The 26,606-nt window shown below is 53.5% G+C and overlaps 8 protein-coding genes across 8 annotated transcripts; 6 read left to right on the top strand and 2 right to left on the bottom strand.

Annotated features, from left to right (window-relative positions):
* Positions 1-845: 845 nt before the first annotated feature.
* MYCTH_2299528 (uncharacterized protein) lies at positions 846-2,145 on the top strand. The gene has a single exon (XM_003660761.1). The coding sequence runs from the start codon at positions 1,780-1,782 to the stop codon at positions 2,044-2,046; it is 267 nt and encodes an 88-aa protein (XP_003660809.1). The 5' UTR covers positions 846-1,779; the 3' UTR covers positions 2,047-2,145.
* Positions 2,146-2,497: 352 nt separating this feature from the next.
* MYCTH_2314296 (uncharacterized protein) lies at positions 2,498-3,287 on the top strand. The gene is made up of 2 exons (XM_003660760.1): positions 2,498-2,630; positions 2,742-3,287. The coding sequence occupies exons 1-2, from the start codon at positions 2,535-2,537 to the stop codon at positions 2,964-2,966; spliced, it is 321 nt and encodes a 106-aa protein (XP_003660808.1). The 5' UTR covers positions 2,498-2,534; the 3' UTR covers positions 2,967-3,287.
* Positions 3,288-5,885: 2,598 nt separating this feature from the next.
* MYCTH_73461 (uncharacterized protein) lies at positions 5,886-9,852 on the top strand. The gene is made up of 3 exons (XM_003660759.1): positions 5,886-6,075; positions 6,406-9,394; positions 9,456-9,852. Exons 1-3 carry the CDS (start codon positions 5,903-5,905, stop codon positions 9,477-9,479), a joined length of 3,186 nt encoding a protein of 1,061 aa, XP_003660807.1. The 5' UTR covers positions 5,886-5,902; the 3' UTR covers positions 9,480-9,852.
* A 138-nt stretch (positions 9,853-9,990) lies between these two features.
* Positions 9,991-11,177, bottom strand: MYCTH_112889 (uncharacterized protein; the record flags this gene model as incomplete). Its single annotated transcript, XM_003660758.1, has 2 exons — positions 9,991-10,412; positions 10,516-11,177. The coding sequence occupies 2 exons, from the start codon at positions 11,175-11,177 to the stop codon at positions 10,226-10,228; spliced, it is 849 nt and encodes a 282-aa protein (XP_003660806.1). The 3' UTR covers positions 9,991-10,225.
* Positions 11,178-11,901: 724 nt separating this feature from the next.
* Positions 11,902-14,707, top strand: MYCTH_2299521 (uncharacterized protein). Its single transcript, XM_003660757.1, has 6 exons — positions 11,902-12,559; positions 12,621-12,811; positions 12,870-13,030; positions 13,083-13,194; positions 13,247-14,229; positions 14,286-14,707. Exons 1-6 carry the CDS (start codon positions 12,129-12,131, stop codon positions 14,364-14,366), a joined length of 1,959 nt encoding a protein of 652 aa, XP_003660805.1. The 5' UTR covers positions 11,902-12,128; the 3' UTR covers positions 14,367-14,707.
* A 1,125-nt stretch (positions 14,708-15,832) lies between these two features.
* MYCTH_2124505 (uncharacterized protein) lies at positions 15,833-16,395 on the top strand (the record flags this gene model as incomplete). The annotated part of the gene is made up of 2 exons (XM_003660756.1): positions 15,833-16,224; positions 16,287-16,395. 2 exons carry the CDS (start codon positions 15,833-15,835, stop codon positions 16,393-16,395), a joined length of 501 nt encoding a protein of 166 aa, XP_003660804.1.
* Positions 16,396-17,154: 759 nt separating this feature from the next.
* On the bottom strand, positions 17,155-18,970 carry MYCTH_2299520 (uncharacterized protein). Its single transcript, XM_003660755.1, has 2 exons — positions 18,045-18,970; positions 17,155-17,833 (listed from the first exon to the last, which is right to left on the bottom strand). The coding sequence occupies exons 1-2, from the start codon at positions 18,821-18,823 to the stop codon at positions 17,494-17,496; spliced, it is 1,119 nt and encodes a 372-aa protein (XP_003660803.1). The 5' UTR covers positions 18,824-18,970; the 3' UTR covers positions 17,155-17,493.
* A 757-nt stretch (positions 18,971-19,727) lies between these two features.
* On the top strand, positions 19,728-22,293 carry MYCTH_97470 (uncharacterized protein; the record flags this gene model as incomplete). The annotated part of the gene is made up of 2 exons (XM_003660754.1): positions 19,728-19,841; positions 19,936-22,293. The coding sequence occupies 2 exons, from the start codon at positions 19,728-19,730 to the stop codon at positions 22,291-22,293; spliced, it is 2,472 nt and encodes an 823-aa protein (XP_003660802.1).
* Positions 22,294-26,606: the final 4,313 nt, after the last annotated feature.

The raw sequence follows: 26,606 nt of genomic DNA, 5'->3' as shown, positions 1-26,606 counted from the left end.
CGGATTCAACGGAATAAGCGGTATGGTTCTTCAAAGCACATTGTCGACCACCCCAACCAACCGGATCTTGCCAGCTTCTCCGGATGTCGTCTAGAAGGAGACAGTCGAGAAATATCATTTTAACGAGCATGAAGGGCGTCGTTTGCCCTTATGAGCAGCAGCGCCAGGACCGCAGTTGGCTTGCGACGCATACAAGGTCGCTGTATGGTTGCGGTGGAAACGGCAACTGGGGTCAAAATGACAAGCAGAATTTGAGGCGCTATGCTGCGTATGGAGGATGTCTGGATGATGGGTTTGCTTCTCGAGGAATATTCAGCCGTCACGTTCCCGACCAACCGCTTCGGTCCCGGAGACGGGGACCGAGGCCAGGTTATGCCGAACACCACTGTCTGGAGCCACAGTGGGATGTGGGTACTGCCAAGTTACCCTGGAATTCTCGTTTGCCAGCACAGAACATGACAGGTTCGGGTAGAGGAACGAACGGGTGGGAATGTTGTTGATATATGACCTCGGTTCCGGGAAGTGTCGAGTCATACGACTCCTTCTGCAGGTGAATAGCGGCTGCTCGCTCGTTGAACAAGACCGGAAAGCTCCCGTCAGTCTCAGGAACGTAGCCCCTTCATTTTCTCATATCCCTACTCCCACGGCCCTCCCTTTTCAATTTCTGCCCACCCTTGACATGGCAGTTAATTACTGGCCCGTCAATGGCTGCGCGTTCCTCTGGCAATCATGGTACAACTGGTTTCGTGGATCATAGCAACAGCGTAACCTCCTCTAATTACTACCACTGTGAGCGTCAAAGAAACACCCAGGGCTGCCCAAGGAATCATCGACATTTACCAAACCAACGACATGACCGATAAGCCGGGCATGACCCCAACCCATAAATTCCAATGGATCTCACAGTGCTCGGGAGATGACGAACGAAATAACAGTGTAATGAGTAGTGGGCAGGGAGAGGCTTTGAGGAAAGACACAGTCCAGTTGAAAGGGAATCCACCCCCGGTCAATGAAGCACAGGTGGCGAGTGAAGTACGAAGGCAAGAGTCGGGAACGAGGCTCGCGGAGCTCCGTAGTATCGATCCTCAGACGGCTGAAACTACACAGAGAATGACAGGCAATCGAGATGCGTGCCATCAAGGCAACGAGAAGATGGTCGATCACAGGCACGCTCCAAGCAACGTGATATCGGACGGCTCAGCAGCTGGCATATCCGAGGGGTCCAGCAAAGGCAACGACTCCAGGATGGGAAATTCTCGCCCTTCTCCACCTCCCACCTATGACCAGGACCATCTCCTTGATCTTACTGTTCATATCACCCGCAACATCTACAAATCTGCGACTGACGATACCTCTCGTATCAAGGCAGCCACTGCCGCGCTAGAGTTAGCCACCGCCCTCCGCCCGCCCTCAGACGTAATCATGGGCTGGTTTGCCAGCATGTCTGTCATCTCGGCCGTCCGTCTCTTCATTCATTGGGGTGCTTTCAACATCATTCCGACCGGACCAGGGGAAAGCATCCCATACGCTGAGCTGGCGGGGCGTATCAATGCCGATGAGGGACTCCTTGGTTGGCTGCCCCCCCTTCCCTCCCCTCTCATTCCCTACAAAACCATAACCATTCTCGACCCAAGCTAACAAGGGCGAGTCCGTGTCGCTTCGATGTTGACCTCCGCACACATCCTGCTACACCACCCTCTTTCACCAGTCTGCCCAGCCCCATCCCTTGCCCACACCCCGACATCACTACTCCTGCTGCCCGGCCAGCCCATGTCCGCCATGTTCTCTCTCATGCGCAACAACGTTGCTGCCGTGTCGACCATTCTCCCGTCCTACTTTGACGTCTACGGTCGAACGGAGCCGCCGGGGCCCGAGCACGTCCCTACTTCCTACCTGGCCGGCCGTCCGGAGGAGAGCTTTTGGTCGCTTCTCAGGAAGGATGAGACGGCGCTGAGGGGGTTTGGGGTTGCCATGCGCACGACGAGCAACGGTAGTGAAGCATTGCGGATCGGTTTGATTTGGGGCCTGATTCCCATCCGTTCATGACTGATACCATGAGATCCAAGCGCCATAGCTGTCTCAGTTGGCTCCCGGTAGCCTAAGCATCTAATTAGTAATAGCCTCTTCTTCCTCTTTTTTTTTTTTTTCCATTATCTTCCCTTTTGACTTGTGCGTGTGTGTGATGGGGCAGCTTCGTGGATGAGCGGAGCAACCAAAGTCAATGAAAAGGCATGGCTACTGTTTCCCGTTTCTTGCCTTAGGCTATTGATGATCTTGTTCGGTGGCAGATGCCGATTTTGGCTCTGTATTTGCCTGAATAATGCCAAGAGACTCTGCGGTTGCTCATCCAGGAAGACTGGGGAACAAGATTGCCTGAATCGCTAACCTCTTCCGTGACGTCACTTGGCCAACGTCAGAGTTACCTAGGATATTCACGTTCCCCTTCATTCTCCTGGACCATTAACGAGTATCAAAGTTTGATCGATCCATCGAATAAAAAAAGTGAAAGGAAACCACAATCAGAACCGCCAACCATGTCCGCACCATCCAACAACAGCAACTCTGGCCAGAACCAGCAGCAGCCCGGCCTCTGGGAAGGCCACGCTGAGTACATCAAGGGCGTCGCCGAGGCAAGACCTTTTCCCCTTCCCTCCTCTTTTTCTTCCCTGCTACATCACCACAAGCCTTCATCACCGCTGACACGTTTCCCTTCTGCATTATGGGGGAGCCACACGCAACAGAGCGCCGTCGGTGCCGTGACGGGGTCCTCCGCCTGGTCGGCCTCGGGCGAGCAGGACAAGGCGCACGCGCGGGCGTCGATGCAGGCGGCCGCCGAGCACCGCGACCCGGCCAAGAGCGGGTACGGGCGCGCCGAGGAGGTCGCGGGCCGCCTGACGGGCTGCGAGGGCATGAAGCACGAGGGCGCGGCGAGCCGGGCCGCGGGAACCAAGAGAAGGGACGAATAGTTGCTGGTACAAGGTAGCTCCTATGCGGTTGACGCGGAAGGTGAAAAGGGTGGCGGAGGGCAGGGTGGAAACCCGGAAAGACGGTGCTCCGGCCCGATGTGGTGTGGCTTGTGTCTGTGCGAAAAGCTTTTGGTATGCTTGCTGTCTAAAACTACCTACCTATCTAATCTGGTGGGTTGTTTCCGTGAGCGCGTTTTGGATGTGCGAACCGCTATATCTCTATATCCAGAGAAATGTTAGCAGAGGGGCACGCACCCTGTCCGTAACCTGCCTTCTTCAGCTCATGGTGCTCTTAACCAAACACACGGGAGCAAGCTGAATAACACTTTTCCGTATTATGACTCGGACCTAGATACTCAAAATGAGCAATCAGGTTTAGAAAACCCAAGGATCGGATGCCGAGAAAGGGCAAAGAGCAGGGCCTCACTGGGTGAAGAAGTTGCTGCCCCCTTAAGACTCAGACATGCATGGCTCTCTATCTTTACGGCTACCGGCGGAATGAACCGGATCACTTGGGTATCCAGCACGCACAATTCTTCTTAAATGGCGGCACAATGCCGAACCGTAACCTAGCGGAGATCGACAAGACAATAATTGCGCTGGAAAGCAAGAGAATGCAGGACATCGAAATGTAGTCCTGCCGCTTAGTATTGCTCTTTTATCACTCTCAATCCCGATAATGGCTTTGTCGAGGTAACTCGATTTCCGGACACGAAATTAGTTAGTTAGTCCACCGTGTTTCGGTTACGGCGAGATTCGCGCGGGTGGTAATGTCAAGGGTTACCTCCAGCCCGTTCTTGGCTGAGATCAGGGTCCAGTGCATGCGTGGCGAGATGAGAGATCCACCAGCCGCCGCCATCTTTTGTTCTCGATCTTGGCAAAACGTGGGGTGGAGCCGTCCTGGATTCCATCGTGGGACCTCGAAGGCGATAACGACTTGGTACATAACTAACTAATGTGTATCCGTACGGAGTACGATTACCCCGCCAAAAAACCGTATCGGACAGCAAGGATTTCACCCCGGATTCTGACGGGAGACTGTGCCGGGGTCAACAAGGGGTTGAAGTCGCGAGTACTCGTACAAACCTAGTCTGAGCTGTTGAGGACTGCGAATTGCAGACTTGCGGTGAGAATGCGCTTCTCTCTGTGCAGGACAAACCGAGAGGACCGGTGTACAATGTGGTGGGTACCGTCTCCTCCCCGCCTTGCAGACCAAGTTGGTGTGCGACTGTAACCATAGAAGAGACCAACCGGAATACATGTGTTCGCACACGGGAGCACCACGTGCGAGAAGGGACGCTCAGCAATGCGCCGCCCAGCGTCTCACCGTCCACATGTCCTGTTTGTAAAGTACCGATGTGTTTGCCTGATATCCCATACATACCTAGGAACGGATAATTAGTGCATGTACTGTATGTATGTATGTACTGTACATACGTAAGACACATTAAGTCCCGTCAAGTCCAGAGGCAAGATTTCAATCTGCCACTAACAATTCCGAAAACCGAGCATGTGTCGACGACGACAAGGGGACACCATGCGACTGATGCCGCGGTTATTGATTCAATTATCTTAACTGCCAAACACGAAATACAGCGGTAACTACTCCGTAAAATAGCTCTTTGCTTTCGTACGTAGTAGTCCGTCTCGTTGGTTTACGGTCTACGGTCCATGGTGGCGAAGCACCACCTCGCCTGCGGCTCAGGCGGTTAGTGAGTCGCGGAGCTGATGCTCCCAACAATATGCGGGCTGAGGGTGCTCTTGTCTCACCTCACGCAGCCGCGCCTGACCTTTCGGCATGCCTTCCCACCGAGCTTATCAGGCATAAGAAATGATTCATGTATCAGAACGGAACAACCTGGGACACCGTAACAGCAAAAGATGCTCGTATGATACAACATATTTGCAAATGCACTTCTCGTCGACCGCAAAGCCCGAAGTGGCAAGGGCTTGATCTCACTGATATCACCATCTGGGCAGTGCCGCTCGTACTCCCCGATATTTTAGACCCCCAACGTCAAAAGGACAGTAGCGCAGACTAGTGTATCCTCGGAACTCGGCCACCATCGCTAGAATGCCAGAGTCGGCGAACGTTTGGAGAAGCATTTGCCACGGGAAGCAACGCCAGGGAGAACACAGATCTCTGCACGGAAGACCGCACGGAGTACGGGGCCATTTTCGACCTAAACTGCTCGCACAAGCCGCTCTCCCATGGAAAGTGGACCGGAGACGCCAGCATGCTAGCGATCCAGGCAAACAAGTTTCATCGAAAACAGACAGGGTCGCCATCCCCCGTGCCTGAGCATTGCGCTTGCCCTGATTGGTCTGCGTGCGGCGGCGCCGGCTCAGCGGGGCTCAAGGATCCCTGCTTATCGCGCTTTTATCAGAGACTGGCCTTGCCCGATTCGGCGCTGCCGGAGGGCGGTGAGACGGCGCAATGCGAAATTTTGAGGGCAAAGGCGAAAAAAGTTTTCGGGCGGCGCCTGCCCCTCCATTTTGGCCCGAGTGGGGCCCATTGAACCTAGCAACCTTTTTTTTTTTTGGGCTGTGCAGCACCAGGGCAACTCCTTTGCTTTAAATATCTGCCACTCTCTCCCTCCAAAAGTCCTTCTTTCTCCTGTTCCCTCAGGTCTCCCTCCATCTTCTTTCCTTTCTGACTGTTGTCTCTCCACTCAGTCATTTTGCTTCTTGATCTCTTTCTTGAGAGAGCCAAGATAGAGTAGAATTTTCGACCCTCCATCGAAATTCTACGGGCTCAGCTGTCGCAGAGGGACAGCTCGCAATATCAGGATACCCGATAGACGCGCGCACGATAGACGGCGGGATTAGATTCCTTCTCGGATTCGCGACGCTCAGATAGACTTTCGGTCTTTCCTTTTTTTCAACCAATCGTCGACATTTCGATAAACCCAAAAAAACCAAACAACACCTTCATAATGCCTGCCGCCACTTCTCAGGTCGCCGCCGAAAACGCCCAGAGCGTTAAGGTTCTCGACGAGCTTATGCAGAAGCTCACCATCTCGAACGAGGCCGATGCTATCAAGGAATCCGCCAGTGCCATCGCCTCTTTCATCAACGGCCGCATCCAGGACCTCGATACCCCCACCAGGTAAGATAACGCTTGCTTTATCAACGAGCCCCGCTCTACCCCTCTGCATCTGGTCTTTCAATCTGTAGGCGCTGTTTTGATCAAAGTCGAACCGGCGCATTCTCTGTGTGTGGCCTATCCGTCAGTACCCTCCACACGGTCTCGCAGGCGCCGTCCATGACCGTTCTCTAGCGGTTGGGCTGAGCCGCTTTCTCGTCAAATCAAGCGACGGCATTTGTCTGCAGACCATACCCCGTTTTTCCCCCCTCCGCAAAAATTTTTAGGCCATTTTTATGCGTCGCACCAAAAAAATACGGGGAATATCGGAGCTAACATGTGATACCAATTTAGGACCGTGGAGGCTCTCAAGAAGCAATTGGCCAACAAGAAGGATGCCGGCGCCCGTGAGAAGGCGCTCCTCGCCATCCAGGCCGTCGCTCAGCACTCCGAGGTCTCCGCCAATGTCGAGCCCTACCTCGTCGCCCTGCTCCCCAGCGTCCTGGCTGGCGCTGGTGACAAGATCACTGCGGTCAAGAACGCCGCCATTGCGGCTGCTTTGGCCATCGCCGAGGCCGTGAATCCCAACGCCGTCAAGGCCACCATTCCCACCCTCGTCAACTCTTTGAGGAACGCCCAGAAGTGGCCCGAAAAGATGACGGTGCTCGATTTCATCGACACCATTGTCCGGACTGCCCCCACCCAGACCTCGTACCTTGTTCCTGAGCTCATTCCTGTTGTCTCCGAGGCCATGTGGGACACCAAGAAGGAGGTCAAGGATCGCGCCTACAAGACCATGGAGAAGGTCTGCCAGCTGATTGTCAACCGCGATATCGAGCGCTTCATTCCCGAGCTCATCAAGTGTATCGCCAAGCCCGAGAACGTGCCCGAGACCGTCCACTTGCTCGGTGCCACCACTTTCGTCACCGAGGTTCACGAGCCCACTCTTGCCCTCATGGTTCCTTTGCTTGACCGTGGTCTCGCCGAGCGTGACACCGCCATCAAGCGTAAGTCGGCCGTCATTGTCGACAACATGTGCAAGCTCGTCGACGACCCCAACATCGTCGCTCCCTTCTTGCCCAAGATGATGCCCGGCCTGCAGAAGAACTACGAGAACCTTGCCGACCCCGAGGCTCGTGAGAAGACCAAGCAGGCTCTCGACACCTTGATTCGTGTCGGCAATGTCGTCGATGGCAAGATCCCTGAGGTCCGCAACTACGGCGATATCGCCACTATCATGGGCCACCTCAAGGAGGTTCTTGGCAGCAAGCACGCCGCTGCCTTCGAGAAGTTCACCCCGGTTCTCGAGTACGCCTCTGCCATCGCCGGCCAGCTGGTTGATGAGAAGGTCTCGGAGGCCGCCACTTGGGCAGAGAATGTCAAACCCTACCTCACTGTCATCGTCGGCGAGGCCGAGGCGGACGGTGTCGTCGGTGCCCTCCGCAAGCGGGCCCTCCCTGGCGCTGCTGACGCGGATGAGGTTGAGGACGACGAGGAAGAGGGCGAGGATCTGTGCAACTGCACCTTCTCTCTCGCCTACGGCGCCAAGATCCTGCTCAACCAAACCAACCTCCGCCTCAAGCGTGGCCAGCGCTACGGTCTGTGCGGTCCCAATGGTTCGGGCAAGTCCACCCTGATGCGTGCCATCAACAACGAGCAGGTTGAGGGCTTCCCCAAGCAGAGCGAGGTCAAGACTGTCTTCGTCGAGCACGACCTGGACGCTGCCGACACTGAGATGACCACCATTGACTGGACCCTGAAGAAGCTGAAGGAGGCCGGTGTCGAGACCTCGGAGGAGGACGTCATCAAGCGCCTCGGCGAGTTCGGCTTCACTGACCAGATGATCAAGGGCCAGATTACCTCCCTCTCTGGTGGTTGGAAGATGAAGCTGGCCCTGTGCCGTGCCGTCTTCCAGTCTCCCGATATTCTGCTCCTGGACGAGCCCACCAACCATCTCGACGTGAAGAACGTCAAGTGGCTCGAGGACTACCTCATCAACTCCCCCTGCACTTCCATCATCGTCTCCCACGACAGCGGCTTCCTCGACAACGTCTGCCAGCACATCATCCACTATGAGCGCTTCAAGCTCAAACGCTACAAGGGCAACCTCAAGGAGTTCGTCCGTCGTGTGCCGTCGGCCAAGTCCTACTATGAGCTCGGCGCCTCCGATCTCGAGTTCACCTTCCCGGAGCCTGGTTACCTCGAAGGCGTGAAGACCAAGGCCAAGGCCATCCTCCGTGCCACCAAGATGAGCTTCCAGTATCCCGGTACCGACAAGCCCCAGCTCCAGGACATCACGTTCCAGTGCTCGCTCGGCTCGCGCATTGCCGTCATTGGCCCCAACGGTGCCGGCAAGTCGACCCTCATCAACGTGCTCACTGGTGAGCTCATCCCCACTAGCGGTGAGATCTACCAGCACGAGAACATCCGTATCGCCTACATCAAGCAGCACGCTTTCGCCCACATTGATAACCACCTGGACAAGACGCCGTCTGAGTACATCCAGTGGCGTTTCCAGACTGGCGAGGATCGCGAGACTATGGATCGCGCCAACAAGATTATCACCGAGGCCGACGAGCAGGCCATGAACAAGGTCTTCAAGATCGACGGTACCCAGCGCCGCGTCATTGGCATTCACGCTCGCAGGAAGTTCAAGAACAGCTACGAGTACGAGTGCTCGTTCGCCCTTGGCGAGAACGTCGGCCAGAAGAACGAGCGCTGGGTGCCTATGATGACCGCGGACAATGCTTGGCTGCCTCGTAACGAGCTGATCGCTTCTCACCAGAAGCTGGTTGCCGAGGTTGATATGAAGGAGGCCCTGGCGTCTGGCCAGTTCCGTCCCCTGGTCCGCAAGGAGATTGAGGCTCACTGCGCCAACTTCGGCCTCGATGCCGAGCTGGTCTCTCACTCGCGCATGCGTGGTCTCTCTGGTGGCCAGCGTGTCAAGGTTGTGCTGGCTGCTTGCTCGTGGCAGCGCCCTCACCTCATCGTCCTCGATGAACCCACCAACTACCTCGACCGCGACTCTCTTGGTGCTCTCTCCAAGGCGCTCAAGAAGTTCGAGGGTGGTGTTATCATCATCACTCACAGCTCTGAGTTCACCAAGGACCTGACTGAGGAAGTGTGGGCCGTCATGGACGGCAAGATGACGCCTTCTGGCCACAATTGGGTTCAGGGTCAGGGCAGCGGCCCCCGCCTGAAGACTGATGACGGCGAGGAGGAGGAAAAATTCGACGCCATGGGCAACAAGATTGAGGGCACCAAGAAGAAGGCAAAGCTCACCAGCTCTGAGCTGCGGAAGAAGAAGAAGGAGCGTATGGCCCGCCGTAAGCGCGGCGAGGAGGTACGTCAACCATTTGTTTTTCTCACCGCCGTCGGATGGCACTCGCTAACTATTTCCCCAGGTCTTCAGCGACGAGGATGACTGAGCGTCTCGCTCTCTAGTCTTTCTCCTGGGTTTAGCGTGCTGATCGGGTATACAAAAGTTGCTTTCTTTCTGGGTTGGGTTTGCATGGTCTGGGCTTAATGAAATCATGTCTCTTACGTATGTCTTTTATGTCGCGTCAGGATGATCGTAATGCCTCTGGCCGTCTGCTATGTATCTATGACTGGCAATGGGAGGCCCGCCCACCCAGGACTGGAGACCCTGGGGTGGTTCGAACTGGATTGTCCATTGGCCGGGCAGGAGGAAGATACCACGGATGCGCGGGAGTTCTCTCATGGATAGAGGACAATATAGATCACATGGCTCATCCAGCAGTCAACCGTAATTCAGTCGCAGTGTGAAATTTGCTCTCCTCTAACTTTTTTCGGTACTGCTGACGTAGTGATGCTCAAGCTCCCATTCAGTGTGTTGTGTGAAGGTTAGGTTTTATTTTAGCTAGTGCCGAGAACGCCAAAGATGGTGCATCCAAGGGGCCTTGGTCGCAGCTTCAAAGTATGGTTACTGCGCCGGCTGCTCGCATTGCAAGGAAGCTTGATCCATGCTACAGATGTATATCACGCGCCTCAGAACAGAATCGAACCAATATTATTCGTCCACTAGAGACATCGCGGGGAGGATATCATTGTCCGTTTCCCTTATCCCAAACCCTTTCCCAGCCTGTCTTCTCCCAAACGCCAGTCGAATCACTACTGTTTATTTTTTTATTTCCCTTTTCATGTTGTCCATCGTTCAGTCCTCTCCTTGTCTCTGCTTCTTGCCGGCAGGTCCGGTGTCGGAAGGGTCAGAGGTCGGAGCGCTGGGAAGCTCGCTGGCGACGGCCTCGGCCTCGGCGGTAAGTTTGGCTTCGGTTTCTCTCGCTTCGTCCTCCTCATTGTCGGTTGTGGTCTCATCTTCGGCTACGGGCGGGAAGAAAAGCCTGCACACGTCCCGTGTCGGTCAGCAAGATCAACCCCCCCTTTTGGTTTTTCTCGGCGGGATTGTCGGAGGATTAGAATAAGCAAAAGGGACAAGGAACGCACGGGATAAACTCGTTGTAAGCCTCCACATCCTTCATCTCAAACGTCACAATCACCACCTTGTCGATCTTATCCCCATCCGGCCCCGTCAGAAACTTCCGGATGGCGCCCAACGCCGCGGGCGCCGCGTCCTGGCTCGGATACCCATACACGCCGGTGCTGATGGCGCTGAAGGCCACGGTCCGGCAGCCGTGCTCGACCGCCAGCTCCAGGCTGCGGGTGTAGCACCCCGTCAGCAGGCGCTCCGACTTGTCGTGGTCGAGCGGGTCGTACACGGGACCGACCGCGTGGATGATCTTGCGCGCGGGGAGCCCGTAGCCGTTGGTGATCTTGGCCGAGCCGGTCGGGCAGCCGCCGAGGGCGCGGCACTCGTCGTAGAGCTCCGGTCCCGCGGCGCGGTGGATGGCGCCGTCGACGCCGCCGCCGCCCAGGAGCGAGCGGTTGGCCGCGTTGACGATCGCGTCCAGCTTGAGCGTCGTGATGTCCCCGCGGATCAGGCCCACGCGGTCGTTGAGGGACTTAGACGGCGGGGGGACGTCGGCGCCCGGGCCCGGCCGGGTCGTCGTGGGGAGCGGGGAGGCGCCGGGAGAGGGCGCCGAGAGCTTGCGGAGCTTGTAGAGGAGGGAGAGGGACGGGATATCGGAAGCTGTCAGGAGCTGGCCCATTCTGGGGCGCGAGCGGAGGAACATCGGAAACGAAGGGACAAAGCAACCTTGGTTTGGTTGCGATTGTGGGAGCTAAGCGCGGACCCGAGAGGGTTTGTCCCTCGGCAATCAATCTATCGCGACTGGTGAATGGGTGGGGGTATAGACGAGTACCTACTGCGGGTTAGCCGATTGACGGTGGAATTGGGAAATAAAGAAACCGACTCTTTTGGCAGCTTTGCTGTGTGGGCGAGAAGCGAGAGAGGTGCGGAAATGCAGAGAAATACGACCGCAGGGTAGGATACGGTTGCGGTTCAGCAGCGCTTTTTGGGGGGGGGAAGGGACGGACCCGGACGCTGGTGACCCTTGAACAGGAAAAGGCGGGGGGAGGGTTGCGCAGTGCGATCATGTCCCAGCAGCTCTCAACTGCGGCTTTTCACGATCGTCGCCCCATGCATCGGCATCCGATGGCATTTTCCTGACATGAGCCACAATGATCAATGCAGCACATGCAAAGATCGTGGGTCGGTGCATTCTGTCAAACCCGAAAGCGGATCGGAGAGGGTCTGGACCTGGCTTTGCAACACGAAGCAATGGGGCTAGACCCACCGGGCTTGCCTGGTAATTACACTACACCGGCCCAGCTAAGGCACTATCTTATCTTATCCTTATCTCACTAGGTCCCCTTGTCGCGTGGGTCAACTCCGAGTCTTTGTGCCCCTCCTTGTGCCCCTCCAGACAGGTAATTTTGCCAGACCAACAGGGACAGCTCCGAGGTTGACTCACCAGAACGTTTCTGGCAACAAACTCCCAAGGCTGCTGAATCTTGCGACGACTGGAGCTTGAGTCTGCTAGGTTCGGGTGTCTAACCAGCATCGAGATCATTTAACTCCTCCTCCCGTTGCGACCTCATTCCTGCAACACAAACGTCGACGACAGCAACCAAATCGGGCAACCGATCAAGGACCAACCATGGCGGACGGCGTTGCAGATGCTGCCGCCAAGCTGCAACTCGGCGATGCGCCAACTGAAAACGGTGCAAAGCTTCAGCTCGACGAGGAGACGGGCGAGTGGGTCTCCAAAGGAGAGCTGAAGAAGCGCCTGGCGAAGCGCGCAAAGAAAGCCCTGAAGGAGAAGAACAAGGACGCGAAGGACACTACTGCCGCCGCCAAGGTTGCCCAGGACGGAGCCGCACCGAAGAAGACAAAGGAGAAGACAGAGGATGGCCCTATCGACCCCGATGCCATGTTCAAGCAAGGTTTCTTGGCCGACGTATACAACGAGCGTCCCGAAAAAGAGGTGTTTACGCGGTTTCCTCCCGAACCCAATGGGTTTCTCCATATCGGCCACGCCAAGGCCATTGCCGTCAACTTCGGCTTTGCAAGATATCACGGTGGCAAGTGGTATGTAACCGTTCTAGACGGTGCAGGAAGGCTGGGTCTGACCTCGATGGCACAAACACAGCTATTTGAGGTTCGACGACACCAATCCCGAGGCCGAGGAAGAAGTCTACTTCACGGCGATCGAGGAGATGGTCCGCTGGCTCGGCTTCGAACCATACAAGATCACATACTCGAGCGACAACTTTGACAGGCTTTACGAGCTCGCCGAGAAGCTCATCAACATGGGCAAGGCCTACGTCTGCCATTGCGGGGGTATGTTTGCAGTGTCAGGGAAGAGTTTGTTCTCTTCGGTACTGACGGTCAGCCGTAGATGAGGAGATCAAGCTTCAGCGCGGTGGCGAAAAGGGGACGAGCCCGCGCTATCGGTGCAAGCACGCCGAGCAGTCGCCGGAAGAGAACCTCCAAAAGTTCCGCGACATGCGCGACGGCAAGTACAAGCCGAAGGAGGCTTTCTTGCGGATGAAGCAGGACGTACGTGAACCGCTGTTTTACCTGCATGTTCCCGACTGACATAAATGTACAGATCACAGACGGAAACCCCCAGATGTGGGACCTTGCCGCTTATCGTGTGTTAGACAAGCCCCATCACAGAACCGGCACGAAGTGGAAGATCTATCCCACCTACGACTTCACGCGTAAGCATCCTTACGCTCCCCATTGGGCACCCGGCACTGCTAACCCTGATAGACTGCTTGTGCGATAGCTTCGAGGGCATTACCCACTCGCTCTGCACGGTCGAATTCTTCCTAAGCAGAACCTCGTATGAATGGCTGAACAAGCAGCTCGTAGAGTTCCAGCCCATGCAAAGAGAGTATGGCCGTCTCAGCATCCAGGGCGCGATCATGTCCAAGCGCAAACTGAAGGAGCTCGTGGACAAGAAGATTGTACGGGGCTGGGATGACCCCCGCCTCTCCACCCTTATTGCAGTCCGCCGGAGGGGCGTTCCCCCGGGTGCCATTCTGGAGTTCGTCAACGAGCTCGGCGTTACCACGACCAACAGCATCATCCAAATGTCGCGATTCGAGCAGACCATCCGGCGCTACCTCGAACGGACGGTGCCGAGGCTGATGCTGGTCCTCGACCCGGTACCTGTTGTGATCGAAGACGCCGACGAGTTCGATGGCACCGAGGTCACGTTGCCATTCTCGCCAAAGAATCCCGCCATGGGTGACCACAAGGTCAAGTTCACCAAGACGGTTTATATCGACCGATCCGACTTCCGCGAGGTTGACAGCAAGGACTACTTCCGTCTCGCGCCGGGCAAGACGGTGGGCCTGCTGCAGGCGCCTTTCCCTATCAAGGCGACCAGCTTCACCAAAGACGAGGCGACCGGAAAGGTGACCGAGATTCGTGCCGTCTTTGACCGCGAGGTCAAGAAGCCCAAGACCTTCATCCAGTGGGTTCCCGCCGGTGAGGGTTCGGGATCTCGCAAGTGCGAGGTGCGCGTCTACAACCGGCTGTTCAAGTCGGATAACCCATCCGCTGCCGAGGGCGGCTTCCTCAGCGATCTCAACCCCGAGAGCGAGATCGTGTACCCCAACGCCGTGATCGAATCTGGCTTTGATGAAGTCAAGGCGCGGGCACCCTGGCCGGAGGCTGCTGGGGAGGACAAGCGTGGCAAGGGCGGCCCGGAATCGGTGCGGTTCCAGGGCATGCGCGTGGCGTACTTCGTAAGTTCTATGACACTCTGGTGATAAAGTCCGAGCTCGCGTTAACTTGTCGGCAGGCCATGGATTCCGATAGCACAGACGACAAGATTGTGCTCAACCGCATAGTCTCACTCAAGGAGGACAAGGAGAAGAGCTGAAACTCCGTAGACCTGCGTTTGCTAGCTAGAAAGCGCGTATCAATCATAGACCTCTAGTTGTCCGTGACATTCCGGTCGTTTCAGTGTCTTATGGGGAGCACAGCGTAGACGGTTTGGCCGTTGTGTGGCTTAATGTCCTACCGGTACTGAAACGTACGAAGAGGCCAGCCCTGTCTTTTTTAATTATTAAACAGAATTGGGCAAGCAGTTAGTTTTCATGAAACACAAGGTAGGCAAACGGATGTTTGGTCGCTTAGCCGTCCCACAAAGATTGCTTGCGTGGGTGAAATAACTGAACGGTACATTTTCTCAACGTCTCACTTTGGTAGCGGCTCACGATCTCTTGGATCCAGATACCAGCTCGCAGGTCGTAGTTCGGCACTAGCACATCTCAACCATGGTGACGTGGCTGATGCTTTTGCCTCAGTGTCCACCATCAGGCAAAGGAACACAGACTTTTGTTTTGTTCTCAGGATAATTCGATGCTAACATTCCGCCGATCTACCCGAACTCCTTCCTTAATATGGGTTGACGAAGACACGAAGAAGCCGGCAAGGAAAGGATGTTCAATTTCTGGGGCAAATGATAGCAACCTCTTTGAAATAGATGATGCGGGTTGCTCTCGTTGGATGGACGCGGACTGGTAATGATGAATAGCATTCTGTTCAAAGTTGTGGGATAATTAAGCTGACTGACTAATATAAAATACCCTGACTGTGGTATACGCTTCGCGCACCTCTCATCGAGGCCCACAGGAGGCACCCTCGATTGTGATAGAGAGGGAAAAAGCACCGCGGGAGGCCAAGAGTGTGGCATCCAATGGGTGCACAGATAAATCTGGAGGATTAGCCGTTTATATAGAAGCGAAGCTCCTTCCTTTGCTCTTCAATGTATTCACATTTCAGAGACTCAGTCATTCAGGCTTCGCTTCAATCATGCCTTATCCCGAGGTGTCAAGGATCAAAAAAGGCCTAATTATTGAAAGGGGTTGACATAGACCAGTACTGGAACGTGACCTACATTTGGCGTGCACGAAGTAATTAGCTTTGGCGTCGCAACTCAGATGCGGATGCTTCCGGAAACGATCGGCGAGAATCAGCTTCTCTACTGTAAAGTGGCTGTACAAATTGTATTTAGGCAGCTCAACACGACCGACCGTGCGATCAGCGCGGACTTAGACGTAGCTGAGATATTACTGGAATGGTGCGGATCAGGGAGTATGATGCACATAAGCGGCACAGGTCCTCCAAACCTATAACGAAGTTCCCCAATATTGAGCCCTTTCTCCTACGCTACCCTTCTAATGATGAGATCGCAAAAGAATCCGAACCGTGACACGATCTGTAGTCCTCTATACGATCCCAGTAAGATCATCACGAGGTGATGGTCACTTTAGGTTGTCGACAAGGTGTTTCTGAGACAGACGGGGCATGTAGCCGCAGTACCATGATTGCCAGGCGAGCGCGATGGCATCGGCCCTCTTGTTCTGCATCGGCTCCCTGGCGTCCTTCCTTGCCAATCTGATCTTCACCGTCTGGGCCGTGACCCGGCCGGGGAGCAACATCCAGAATGGCGTCGGGATGCTCTCGGGCGTGACGTCGTGTTCGAGAGCAAAGAGCATGAATACGGGCATCCATGTGCTCATCAACTTCTTCGGCACCATCCTGCTCGCCGGCAGCAACTATTACATGCAGATATTCTCTGCCCCAACGCGAGAGCACATCGACGAGGCCCATCGCGAGTCGAGATGGGTCGAAGTGGGTGTGCAGAGCGTGTGCAACGTTTTCCGCACTATCTCGTCAGGGAACGCGCTGCTCTGGATCCTGCTATCGATGTCATCGCTCCCTCTCCACCTCTTGTGAGTTGGACTTCCGTGCAGCCCCTTTGAGAGCACCTAGACTAGCAGTCCATATTATTCAGCTTCCATTTCGGTAATTATTCGCTCCCGCTGCTCGCCATATCAGGTGTGCTCCACTGGCTCATCTCGCAGAGCATCTTCGTCATCTTTGTCGAAGTGTACCGGGACTGAGTCGCGGACAGCGGTGCGGGCGCAGGGGCGGACAGAGACGGAGGAGTGACCGTCCTGGACTACACAACTTGCGGATGGTCGCCGGCCGGTCTGGTCTCAGTCATTGTTTGGCGTCGCCATGATCGTCTTTCTGCTCGCATCTGGCGCTCGGCGCCCGAGCCCTTATATGCCTGTGGCTGGAAGCTGCAGCGCTGCCATCGCAGCTGCCTGTCACCTCGTACCATACAAGAAGACGGCATGCGAAGAACCACCGCAGTGGGGGGCCACGATTCATGAAGAGGATGGCAGAGGAGGACACTGTTCATTTCGAGCGGTGAGTTGGAGCCGCCCATGCAGGGCATGATGTACATCCGTATAGATGACAATGCCGGTCCTATAGTTAGTCCTGTATGGGAAAATTGCTCTCATCCAACTTCTGTGTCAGTCAATGCCAGATTTATATGGCTTTAATCATCTCATCCTTGCCCTCGGGGCCAAGCAAGGCCTGAGGAATTGGGAACGGAAGGAGCGAGGCCAAGTAGCAAAATTTTGTCCCAACTCCCTTGCTGCTTCTCGAGATTGTTCGAAACTTGAAAGCAAGTCCTTGGTTGGCTTCCGTCATTGGCGACGTGCTGGGCACTCGCCTTCGCTTCTCTCGACCTCCCCAGTTCTGAGTCGAGTGGTACTATGAAGGGAACACTTTCATAGGAGTCATGCCAGATAGATGTAAAGGCGACAAGTACAGACGTATTATTATTTCTGATCAGTTCACATAATGATCGGAGATGTTTGACATTCTAAAGAGTAGTCTACGGTAATTCATGTGTTTCCTATGTATATGAAAACAAATATGGCTAACAATAATTAGGAACTAGAAGTGGCATTCATCCCAGAGAAGTGCGGCCTACCTCCCTAAGGCAGCCTAAGAATTGTTTCGAACTAGAACCATGGCTTCAGTGTAATAAGTCACATCTGTCGTCACTCATCGATCTTCATCAAACTGCATCATCCAAAATGCCAATCACACATGGTAACACTCCATCCATCCTTAACGCCAGGCCATCCCGCTCTTGTCACTCATTACGTCGTATCATTGAATGGTGTTGAACGCAAGTGCTGTCACTCACTCCAAGCCAGCACTCGCCATCTCCACCCCTGCAACACCTTGACGTCGTGCTCAGTAAGCTCCTCGCGGCCATCTTCAACCTTGGCCGCGAGCCGCTTCAACCGCTTCGATACGGTCCGCGCCACGCGCAGCGTGACCTCGTTTTGAAAGATATACAGTACGGCGAAAACAAAGAAGGCTACGGTTCCCAGCCCCGGTCGATTCGTGGTCGCCAGGATGCGCGATACAAGGTTCCTGCTCTTTTTGAAAGCGTACTCGGTCGTGTTGGACGAGTCGTCGTCTTCACCCCGGCGGCGACGGAACAGGCGTTTAACGAGGGGGATGACAGAGGCTCTGAAGAAACAAGGGAGGTTAGAATCAGTCAGCCAGGCCGACACCATACGGAATCCCTCCCTACAGAATCTTCTTTTTCTGCACGGTGTACAGGGCACTTCCCCATCCGGCCCATCAACTCCCACTTCATCACCCCCTCTCCTCGAGACGAACCCTTGGTTCTAAAAATGAGGGAAAGAAAGGGAACAAGGGTAAAGGAAAGGCTACTCACATAACTCCTCCAACCCCCCACCTCCTCCACCGCTCCCCTTCCGCCCTGGCCAGGACCGTCCCGACCCGCTCCTGCAAGCCCCTCAACCCAAGCAGCACCAGCCCCGTCTGCGACCGCACCTTCCACTCCACCTCGGCCGCGAGATCCGACTTCCCGCCGGCGACGTGGCCGTTGGCGCCCGCGCCGTCGACGCGGTGAACCATGATCCGCTGCCGCCGGGCGGCGAGCAGCTCGCGCAGGGCGGACTCGGCGGACGCGCGGCCGGCGCGGATGTCGGTGGCGGCGTTGGTGCCGCCGTTGATCGCATTGGGAACAGCGTCTGCTGGCGCTGCCGGGGGGGTTGCGGTTGCGTGGCCGTAGTGGTTGGGAGGCGGGTAGGAGGTGGTTGACGCAGCAGCGTGGGGGCCTGGGACACTGGGGGGTTCAGACTTGGAATCCAGACCGGGGCCTGGAATGGGTTGCGGGGATACATGGGCTAAGTGCTGAGCAGAACTGGTAGTGTCGTTCAAGTTGTATGACGTCGACGAGGACGTGTTCAGGGGGCCTTGAGCAGGGGCAGAGGGATGTGGTGGCGGCCCCATGTATGAGGTGGGTTTGGAGGGCTCACTGCCGGGGTATGGCTGTTGATTGGGATAAGTGGTCTCTGGAGCATCGGGACGGGGCCGATATGGGAGAGTCGAGGAGTTGAGGGTATGGTCGCCGTTGTGTGAGTGTTCCGATGCGTGATTAGGCTCGTAGCGGCCAAGAGGCGGCTGCGAGTGAGGCTGCTGGATGTCCATGGCAGTGGTGGAGAGGAAAAAAAAAGGTCAAGGCCAAAATCGTGTGTTTCCTGGTATCAAACAATACAAAAAAGCTATATTACTGATAAGCTTGAACTCTGAGGCCCTTGATGAGGTTGCCGCCGAAGAGGGTCTGCGGGAAGGCATATGGCAGGAGCGGATCTGTAGGGCAGCCTGGGGGACGGGTCGCTGCGGGAGCCAAGCTAACATGCATCCCCGCTTTTTCTCGGTCGGCTCGGTTGGCTGCGCCGCAAGGCAGTTGAGACCCATCAGGCAACTCATTGTAAAAACGGAGTCCAGAATATGATAGGCATAAAGCGTGTTGACGATTAAAAGGTGCTAGGCGGACGACGAAAAAGGAATCCGCATCACATTGGAGACTTGCCTAGGCTCCGACAAACTCCAGGGCCAATATTTCCTCTTCGTCTGGCGCAGGATCCCTTTCCAAAGTTCATTTGTGTACTCCGTAGGCAGACGGGAACACCCTCTCCGTGGACTAGTGTTTGCACAACTGAGCAAAAGTCCCCGCCCCGCTCTGGTTGCCTACCTAGGATACCCCAGGGTGGGGTACCGTTAATTTAGAGATGTCGCTTGTCTCTTTTGTCAGCATTTTGAGTCGCTTCTACCTCAAGTTTGCCGGTAGTGACCAGCTTTTTTGTAGCCTTCCAATCAACTACTGTGTAGAGCAACAGCTTTGATGTACCTACCCTGACACGGCCTCCATGAGGTAACTCATTCAATCTTAACCCCCATCCCGGCGGGTATCAGGATATTTAAGAACGCAGACTTCGTTCCCTTGAGCTTCTCTGGCTCGGTATCCCCTCCATGCCCATCCCTCCCTCGGAGTCCTCATCGTACCGCCTCTTCATCAACTACATCCAGCAGCATCACAATTGCAGCGACAATGGACGGGCCTCATAAGCAGGAATTCCATGTCCGGAACCTTCTCACTCGTTCTGTCACCCTATTCCCAACTCAAGCCCAGGTCGTCCGCGAGATTAAGGACGTGGTTCTGAAGGTACATATTACCTATATGCCCCGCGCCCCCCACCTTCTCTTCCCGCCTTGCAATTAATTATTCGCCCCCCGAAAGTCTTGCTAACAATCCGCAGCCCGGTGCCAACGAAATCACTGTCGTCGGAGTAACTCCAACAGCCGATGAGAATTCAATCAAGGTTGAGGGAACTGGGTTAGCTACCATTACTGACATTACGGTTGAGCTGCTGCCCAACCGAGACATCTTCGAGGAGATTTATCCCGATTCCGACTCTGAGCCCGACAAGAATGAGTCCGAGGAGGAGGAGGAGGAAGACGACAGCGAAGACAAGGTCAATGCGGCGCTTGAGGAAGTGAAGGATAAGCTGGTGGCCTTGCAGGACGAGCAAAAGCGTGCCAAGGAGATCATCGCCAGTGCCGAGAGCCGCCTGCGAATTCTCGACTCGTACTGCAATTCTCTGAACCGAAAAGCCGACATCGACATTGAGGCCAGAGTGGAGACCTACCGCAAGGAGCGCCAAAAGGTCTTCCGGGACCACATGGAGGGCGCTGTTCTTGACCGCGACCTGACAAAGAGCGTCTCAAAACTGATGCGCGAGAAGGCACGCCTCGAAAAACTTCAGGCCAGGGAGGAGAAGAAGGCCGCGGAGGAGAAAGCCAAGGCCAAGAGGGCAAGAGAGAAGCGGAAGGCGCAGCAGAAACGCCGTGACGAGGAACGAGAGAGGGAAAAAGACCGAATCCGCAGAGAGCGCCGGAAGTTTTGGCCCCGCGTCTGTTACACGGTCCGCATTAGCCTTGATGCCGGTACCAACTTCACGCCCAGCTCATCTCGCCGAAATTCCATAGCCAGTGCCGCCGACGTTGAGCTTGCTTCGGACAAGAGTCCAAAGGAGGGCCAGGCCACCGTGACGTGCGACCTGACCCTTTCCTACGTCACGTCGTCCGCCTTCTGGTCCCCGAGCTACGACCTGGCGCTCTCGACGACGACCAACACGGCCACACTCAGCTTCGACGCCCGTCTGACCAACATGACATCTGAGACGTGGACCAACAGCAAGGTGATCCTGAGCACCTCGCAGGCCAACTTCTCGGGACTACAGGACGACGTGCCGTCGCTCGTTCCGTGGCGCCTCAAGCTCGTCGGTAGGGGCATCGGTCTCTCGGATGGCTTCGACATTGTGTACAGCCGGGAGGAGCGGAACCAAAAAGAGATTTGGACTTCTCGGCAGAACGCCGCAGTTTCTCAGAGACCCCGAACAGATCTGTTTGGGGTGGGCCAGGGCCCGCTGTCAAAGTTGAGGAAGGAAGTCCGGGCCAGCTCATCCGTGTCCGCGCCGCCCCCGCCACCCCCGCCGGACCCTTCTTACGACGCCTACAAGGCTCGCGCAGTTCGTTTCGGTATGTCGGCTGATGGTCCCGGCGCGTCTGCTTTCAATTCGAGCAATACCGGAGCCAACAACACCGTTTCTGCCTTTGGCCAGGTGGGGGCCAACGCCAACAATTTCCCGGGTGGCAGCCTCTTTGGGCTACAGGCTCCTCCAGCAGCTCCTCCAGCAGCTCCGGCTCCAGGGGCAGCGACAGTCTCCCGCGCCCCCGTGCTATTCGCCGCCCGCCGGTCCCCCGACCGCGCCGCCACCTCCGCAGCGACCCAGCCCGAGGGCTACAGCGAGGACACCGACGGCGCCGACAACGACGACGCCGGGACGATGCTAGAGCCAGCCCCCGAGCTCTCTTTCCAGGACCCCTCCTTTGAAGAGACCGGCCTGACGGCCACGTACGAGCTGCCGCAAGCCAAAACCCTCAAGCCGTCGCCCACTCCGTCCAAGCAGCGGATAGCCCGCGTTTCTTTCGCCAACGTTAGCTTCTCGCGTACCGTCGTGGCCAAGTACAGACCGGCGGCATACCTACGGGCACGGCTGCGCAACACGAGCAAGTTGACTCTCCTCCGGGGCCCGATGGGCCTCACGCTCGACGGCACGTTCCTGGGGCGGTCGACGCTGCCGCGGTGCAGCGCGGGGGACAGCTTCACTGTGGCCCTGGGAGTGGACCCGGCCATCCGGGTGGCGTACCCCAAGCCCGACGTGACGCGCAGCACGACGGGCGTTTTCTCCAAGGGCGAGAACAACGTGTACACGCGCAGCGTGACGCTCGTCAACACGCGCGCCGCGGCGGGTCGCCCCGTCGACGTCACCGTGCTCGATCAGGTGCCCGTCTCGGAGGACGACAAGATCCGGGTCGAGGTGCTCCGGCCGGCGGGCCTCGCCGCGAGCGGCGGCAAGACCGGTCCGGTGCCGACCGGCGTGCCCGGGCGGGAGGGCAAGGAGGAGCAGGACTGGGGCAAGGCCACGGCCAGCCTGAAGAAGGCCGGCGAGGTCCAGTGGGACGTGTCGCTCAACGCCGGCAAGAGCGTCAAGCTGGTGCTGCAGTACGAGGTTGCGTTCCCGACGGGAGAGAGGGTGGCACAGGTGTTTTAAAACAACAACAACAAAAAAAAAAGGTCGCTCGACCACATGTACTGTAATTTTGTACATACATACATGTAATTATGTCCAGGACAGAGAAGTGTATAGGGCTCAGTGGAGAATGAGTATCCGGAGCAATGAAGGCTTCCAGATAATATGGGCGGTATTTTGTAACTTGCTTCGAGATAACGATTGCTTGGGAAATAGGATGGTGTCTAGGGAGGTGGTACTGCGCGAGGACGTTTAATTAAGTACCCTGGTAACAAAGGGGAATAGGGGCATTTGCTGTTGGTTGATTGCCCTGAACGTAGGTCCAAAGTTTTACCAATCATTTGAGATAGCTGGTCAAGTTAGATCATGCGAGACTACTGAGGTCACAAATGGGGATTCGGTCGCTGCCACGGAGTTCAAGTAATATACATAGTCAGGCGTTTGCCGGTTGACTGGCTGATGGTGTCCGCCAACTTGCTGCTCTTATTAGACGGTAATCCGTTCATTCACTCTTGCAAATTTTGCTACGTATTGACACGTAACAGAGTCAAGGTCCTCATTGTCACTGATCGATCAACTTCAAGCTGATTGAACTGATGGCCTTTTTTTTTTCTGTAATTAAACTCTAGGCAGAAGGTACTTCGAGCCCAGCAAGTGAGTCACTCTTTCCTGCTCAGACGCCGCTATTCGATGTTCTCTCGCCACGAAAGTCATTCGCTAATTATATTTACCTCCAGGGAAAAAGCCGGAGAGTGCTTTGGATGTCACGGGGCTCTATCTGCCACAGCTTCTGCACGTTGTCCCTCTACAAAGCCGGAGCAACCGGTGAAGACATTGCAGGGGTATCACCATCACCCGTATTTGCCGTTACCTACTTGGTAATCCCTACCTGGACTATTTAGCTCATCTTATGGCTTCTTGTGCCTTGCAATGACTAGGTTTACTTTTTTTTACATCTATTCTTTATGCGAGCCTGGTGCCTCTAATTAGGGAGCGAACCCAGCACCCCCAGCTGCGAGGTGAGCGAGGTGGCCCGATTTTGGGGCTCTGACGTCACCGAGAACGGTAATAACTATCTGTTGCGCTCATTCCTTCCTTTTGCACAACATGACCGCCTGAGGGGATATGAGTTTCAGAGCGAACTCAGTGAGTCACTGCAGCAACCATTCTCTGCTGAACGATGTTAGCAGAAGCGTCAGATCAAATCAGGTGCTATGGCGGATCGAGACATTAGCCCACCTCTTGTGAAGCGCAGGAGAGTCGAGGGATCAAAACCTCCAGACATTCAGGTTCAGAAACTGGAACGGACCGATGAAGCCAAATCCGCCTTGCCGATCTCCATGAGATCCCGGCAGACAATACGGATATTTTCATGGAACATTAATGGCATTGCGCCCTATCTGCCACCGCAGTCCACTACAATCGCTTCCTTTTTCAAGTCCTCAGCCGATCCCAACAAACGGCCCGCCACTAATAATAAGTCGGACCCCCTGGATTCGGAACACCCCACCTTTCGTACACTTGGCATTTCTTGGCTTACACACCCACCCATCTTCTTCAACCTTCTATATAATAGTCTGTTCAACCTACCACAATATAGGAAGCCTCTGATTCCGTACTTTCTGACCCGCTCTCTTCAGCTATAGAGCCCTCTATACGGCCGGCTTTAATCTGCGCCTAGTGGATCTGTTTAATCGTAGCGAACTACTTGTAACGAACCTAACTCAGACTTCTTCTGAAAGGGTTCAGACAAAGGTAGATTAAGCGGGACAAGTAGGCAGGTCGTCAAAGGGATTCGGTGAAGCTAAAGGGTTCATAACAACACTAGAGTTGTCTCTTACAGTAATCAGCAATACTTGGTATAAGTACTATGATTATAAGGGTTGCTATTACTAGTAAACTCTTAGAGTCTACTGTAACAAGTGACTATCTATATATATATATAATCCTAGTGATTATTCCTAATTATAGTGATTGTAAGTGATCGTATAGTAGTAATTACCTTAATTACTAGTAAGTATAGTGATTACTATGCTTCTTATGTTATAATTGGTCCTTTTGTTCCTTTGATTTGATTAGCCTATTTATACTAGTAGCTTAGGTAGCATCTATATATATATTTCTATAATATGATGCCCTCCTTTCGAGGCTTTCGACCTAAAAGCCCTCTTTAGGTCATCTTAAATAGCACTAATATCCCTTATATTCCTTATACGTGTTTTTCTCCTTAGCCCCTTTGGGACGAACCTAACTCAGACCTCTTCTAAAAGGGTTCAGATGGAGGTGAACTAAGCGGGACAAGTGTACAGGTTGTCTAAGGGATTCGGTAAAGCCAAAGGGTTTATAACAACACTAGAGTTATCTCTTACAGTAGTTAGCGATACTTGTTATAAGTACTGTGATTGTAGGTTACTATCACTGGTAAACTCCTAGAGTCCACTAAAACGAGTGATTATTTACATATATATATACTTCTGTCGGTCGCTTATAGTCCCCTTCTAGCCTGCCCTAGGATTGCCTTTGGTAGCTAGCTATCCTCTACTATCCTTCCCTTTTAGCAATTGTTTGCCTGTGGTAGCCTGTGCTCCTTAGCGATCCCGTGTTAGCCTCGCTCTATGCCCTTCTTGATTAGTAGCTTGTTTAGTCTGTTACGCCCTATTAGGTCGCGGTATATAGTTAGCTTATAATATAATGCCCCCTCTTTAGGGCTTTTGACTTAAAAGCTTCTTATAACTTGTTTTAAATACTACTAATACCCCTTTTTTTCCTTATAGGTAACGTCTTTTTTTTATTAGCTTCTTTTTGTTATAGCTAATCGTATCCCTAGGAATTGTCGCGATCTTAAGCGCGAATAATATACTATTATAATTAAGATTAAGTAAGAGGGTTACAAGGTTACTATACCTTATAAGTATTATTAGAATATAAAACTATAAAAGCATTATATAATAATAGAAGGTTTAAATAAATGTTAAAACTATATTTATATAGGTAAGAAGTATAGTAGCCTAAATGTTATAGATACCTATAGGTTCCTTATTATTTTCCTTTATAATCCTAGGTTACTAATTATCTTAGTCCTTTTGAATTTGTTAGAGTAGAAAAAGGTTTCGAAAGAGATTACTAAGACTAAGGCGCTTCTTACTTAGACGCTAAGCTATTTAAGTCGATTATATCGTTTATAGCAATCCCTACGCGATTATAGTACTAAAGTTTTTCATCATGGTATAGCTTATCTAGAGGAAGAGGAAGAACTAGATACTCCTCTGCCGATGTCAGAGACGTAGACCCTCGCGGGTTAAGCTTAGGTATTAGGTGCTTTTGATATACTCGATTAGGAGTCGATTGGTTTAGATCCTAGTCCTAATTTTAGTAGGTTTCCCTCTTTTTCTATTAGGGAATAGGCTTTAGAACCGGTTTTTATAGCCGGTTAGGATTCTACTAGTAGAACTACTCTAGTTTCTTAAGGTAACTTAGGTTCTTAACTAGTTCTTATAAGTTATCTTCTAGTCTAAAATTAAGCTATTTAACTAAGTACTATAGTTCTCTATTAATAATATATAAATCTAGGATTTCTTTAACGTCTTATTCTTCCTCTTTATCCTTTACTTTAATATATATAGTAACCTTAGCGTTCTTTAGCGCTAGTTCGAGAAGTGAAATATAAAAAACGTCTGTCTATAGTTATATAGATGATAGTAACGATAGTTGGTAGTTAGATATCGAGATTCGTTCTTTGATAATAAAGGGTCTAACCTTCTTAAAGTCTAGCTTCGTACTTGGTCGTTTGGTTCGTAGGTTTTGTATAATTAGATAGACTTTGTCTCCCCTCTCTAGGCAAGGTCCCTTGAGCCTATATTTATCGTAGTAGTTCTTTATTCTAGTTTTAACAAACTCGAGTTCCTCTTTAAGCTTCTTATATAGTATATATATTTATTTTACGTTAACTACTGCTCTTAATACTATAACTTCTAGTCCTTGCCTAAGGTCTACTTTATATCCGTAGTTTGCGAAGAATGGTATAACTTTAGTCGTTTCTGTTAGCGTTATATTATAAGCGAGTTATATTGTTAGCAATAGTATAACCTAGTTATCTTGCTAATAGTTAATGTAAGAACAGAGGTACTGCTTAATAACTTGGTTTAGTCGCTCTATTTATCTGTTAGTCTATAGGTAATATACCATTAATAGCTTGCTATCAACGCCTAATTGTTATATTAACGCTTGCTAGGACTTTGATATAAACTTAGTATCTCTATTGGTAATCTATTCCTATAGCTAAGCGTGTACTAATATGACTTGCTAATAGATTATATCTGCTAATTGTTCTACTA

Source organism: Thermothelomyces thermophilus, chromosome 1 (assembly GCF_000226095.1).
Source record: "Thermothelomyces thermophilus ATCC 42464 chromosome 1, complete sequence".
Taxonomy (NCBI): domain Eukaryota; kingdom Fungi; phylum Ascomycota; class Sordariomycetes; order Sordariales; family Chaetomiaceae; genus Thermothelomyces; species Thermothelomyces thermophilus.
Note: the sequence above shows the minus strand (reverse complement) of the source record. Positions and strands in the feature narration are given on the sequence as shown.

Coding starts and splice junctions, on each gene's coding strand:
- MYCTH_2299521 (XM_003660757.1), top strand. CDS start 12,129: ATGGCGGACGGCGTTGCAGATGCTGCCGCCAAGCTGCAACTCGGCGAT. Junction 13,195..13,246: donor TCCCACCTACGACTTCACGC/GTAAGCATCCTT, acceptor TAACCCTGATAG/ACTGCTTGTGCGATAGCTTC. Junction 14,230..14,285: donor GCATGCGCGTGGCGTACTTC/GTAAGTTCTATG, acceptor ACTTGTCGGCAG/GCCATGGATTCCGATAGCAC.
- MYCTH_2299520 (XM_003660755.1), bottom strand. CDS start 18,823: ATGGACATCCAGCAGCCTCACTCGCAGCCGCCTCTTGGCCGCTACGAG. Junction 17,834..18,044: donor TGGGGGGTTGGAGGAGTTAT/GTGAGTAGCCTT, acceptor TTGTTTCTTCAG/AGCCTCTGTCATCCCCCTCG.
- MYCTH_2314296 (XM_003660760.1), top strand. CDS start 2,535: ATGTCCGCACCATCCAACAACAGCAACTCTGGCCAGAACCAGCAGCAG. Junction 2,631..2,741: donor ACATCAAGGGCGTCGCCGAG/GCAAGACCTTTT, acceptor CACACGCAACAG/AGCGCCGTCGGTGCCGTGAC.
- MYCTH_73461 (XM_003660759.1), top strand. CDS start 5,903: ATGCCTGCCGCCACTTCTCAGGTCGCCGCCGAAAACGCCCAGAGCGTT. Junction 6,076..6,405: donor GACCTCGATACCCCCACCAG/GTAAGATAACGC, acceptor ATACCAATTTAG/GACCGTGGAGGCTCTCAAGA. Junction 9,395..9,455: donor GCCGTAAGCGCGGCGAGGAG/GTACGTCAACCA, acceptor CTATTTCCCCAG/GTCTTCAGCGACGAGGATGA.
- MYCTH_2299528 (XM_003660761.1), top strand. CDS start 1,780: ATGTTCTCTCTCATGCGCAACAACGTTGCTGCCGTGTCGACCATTCTC.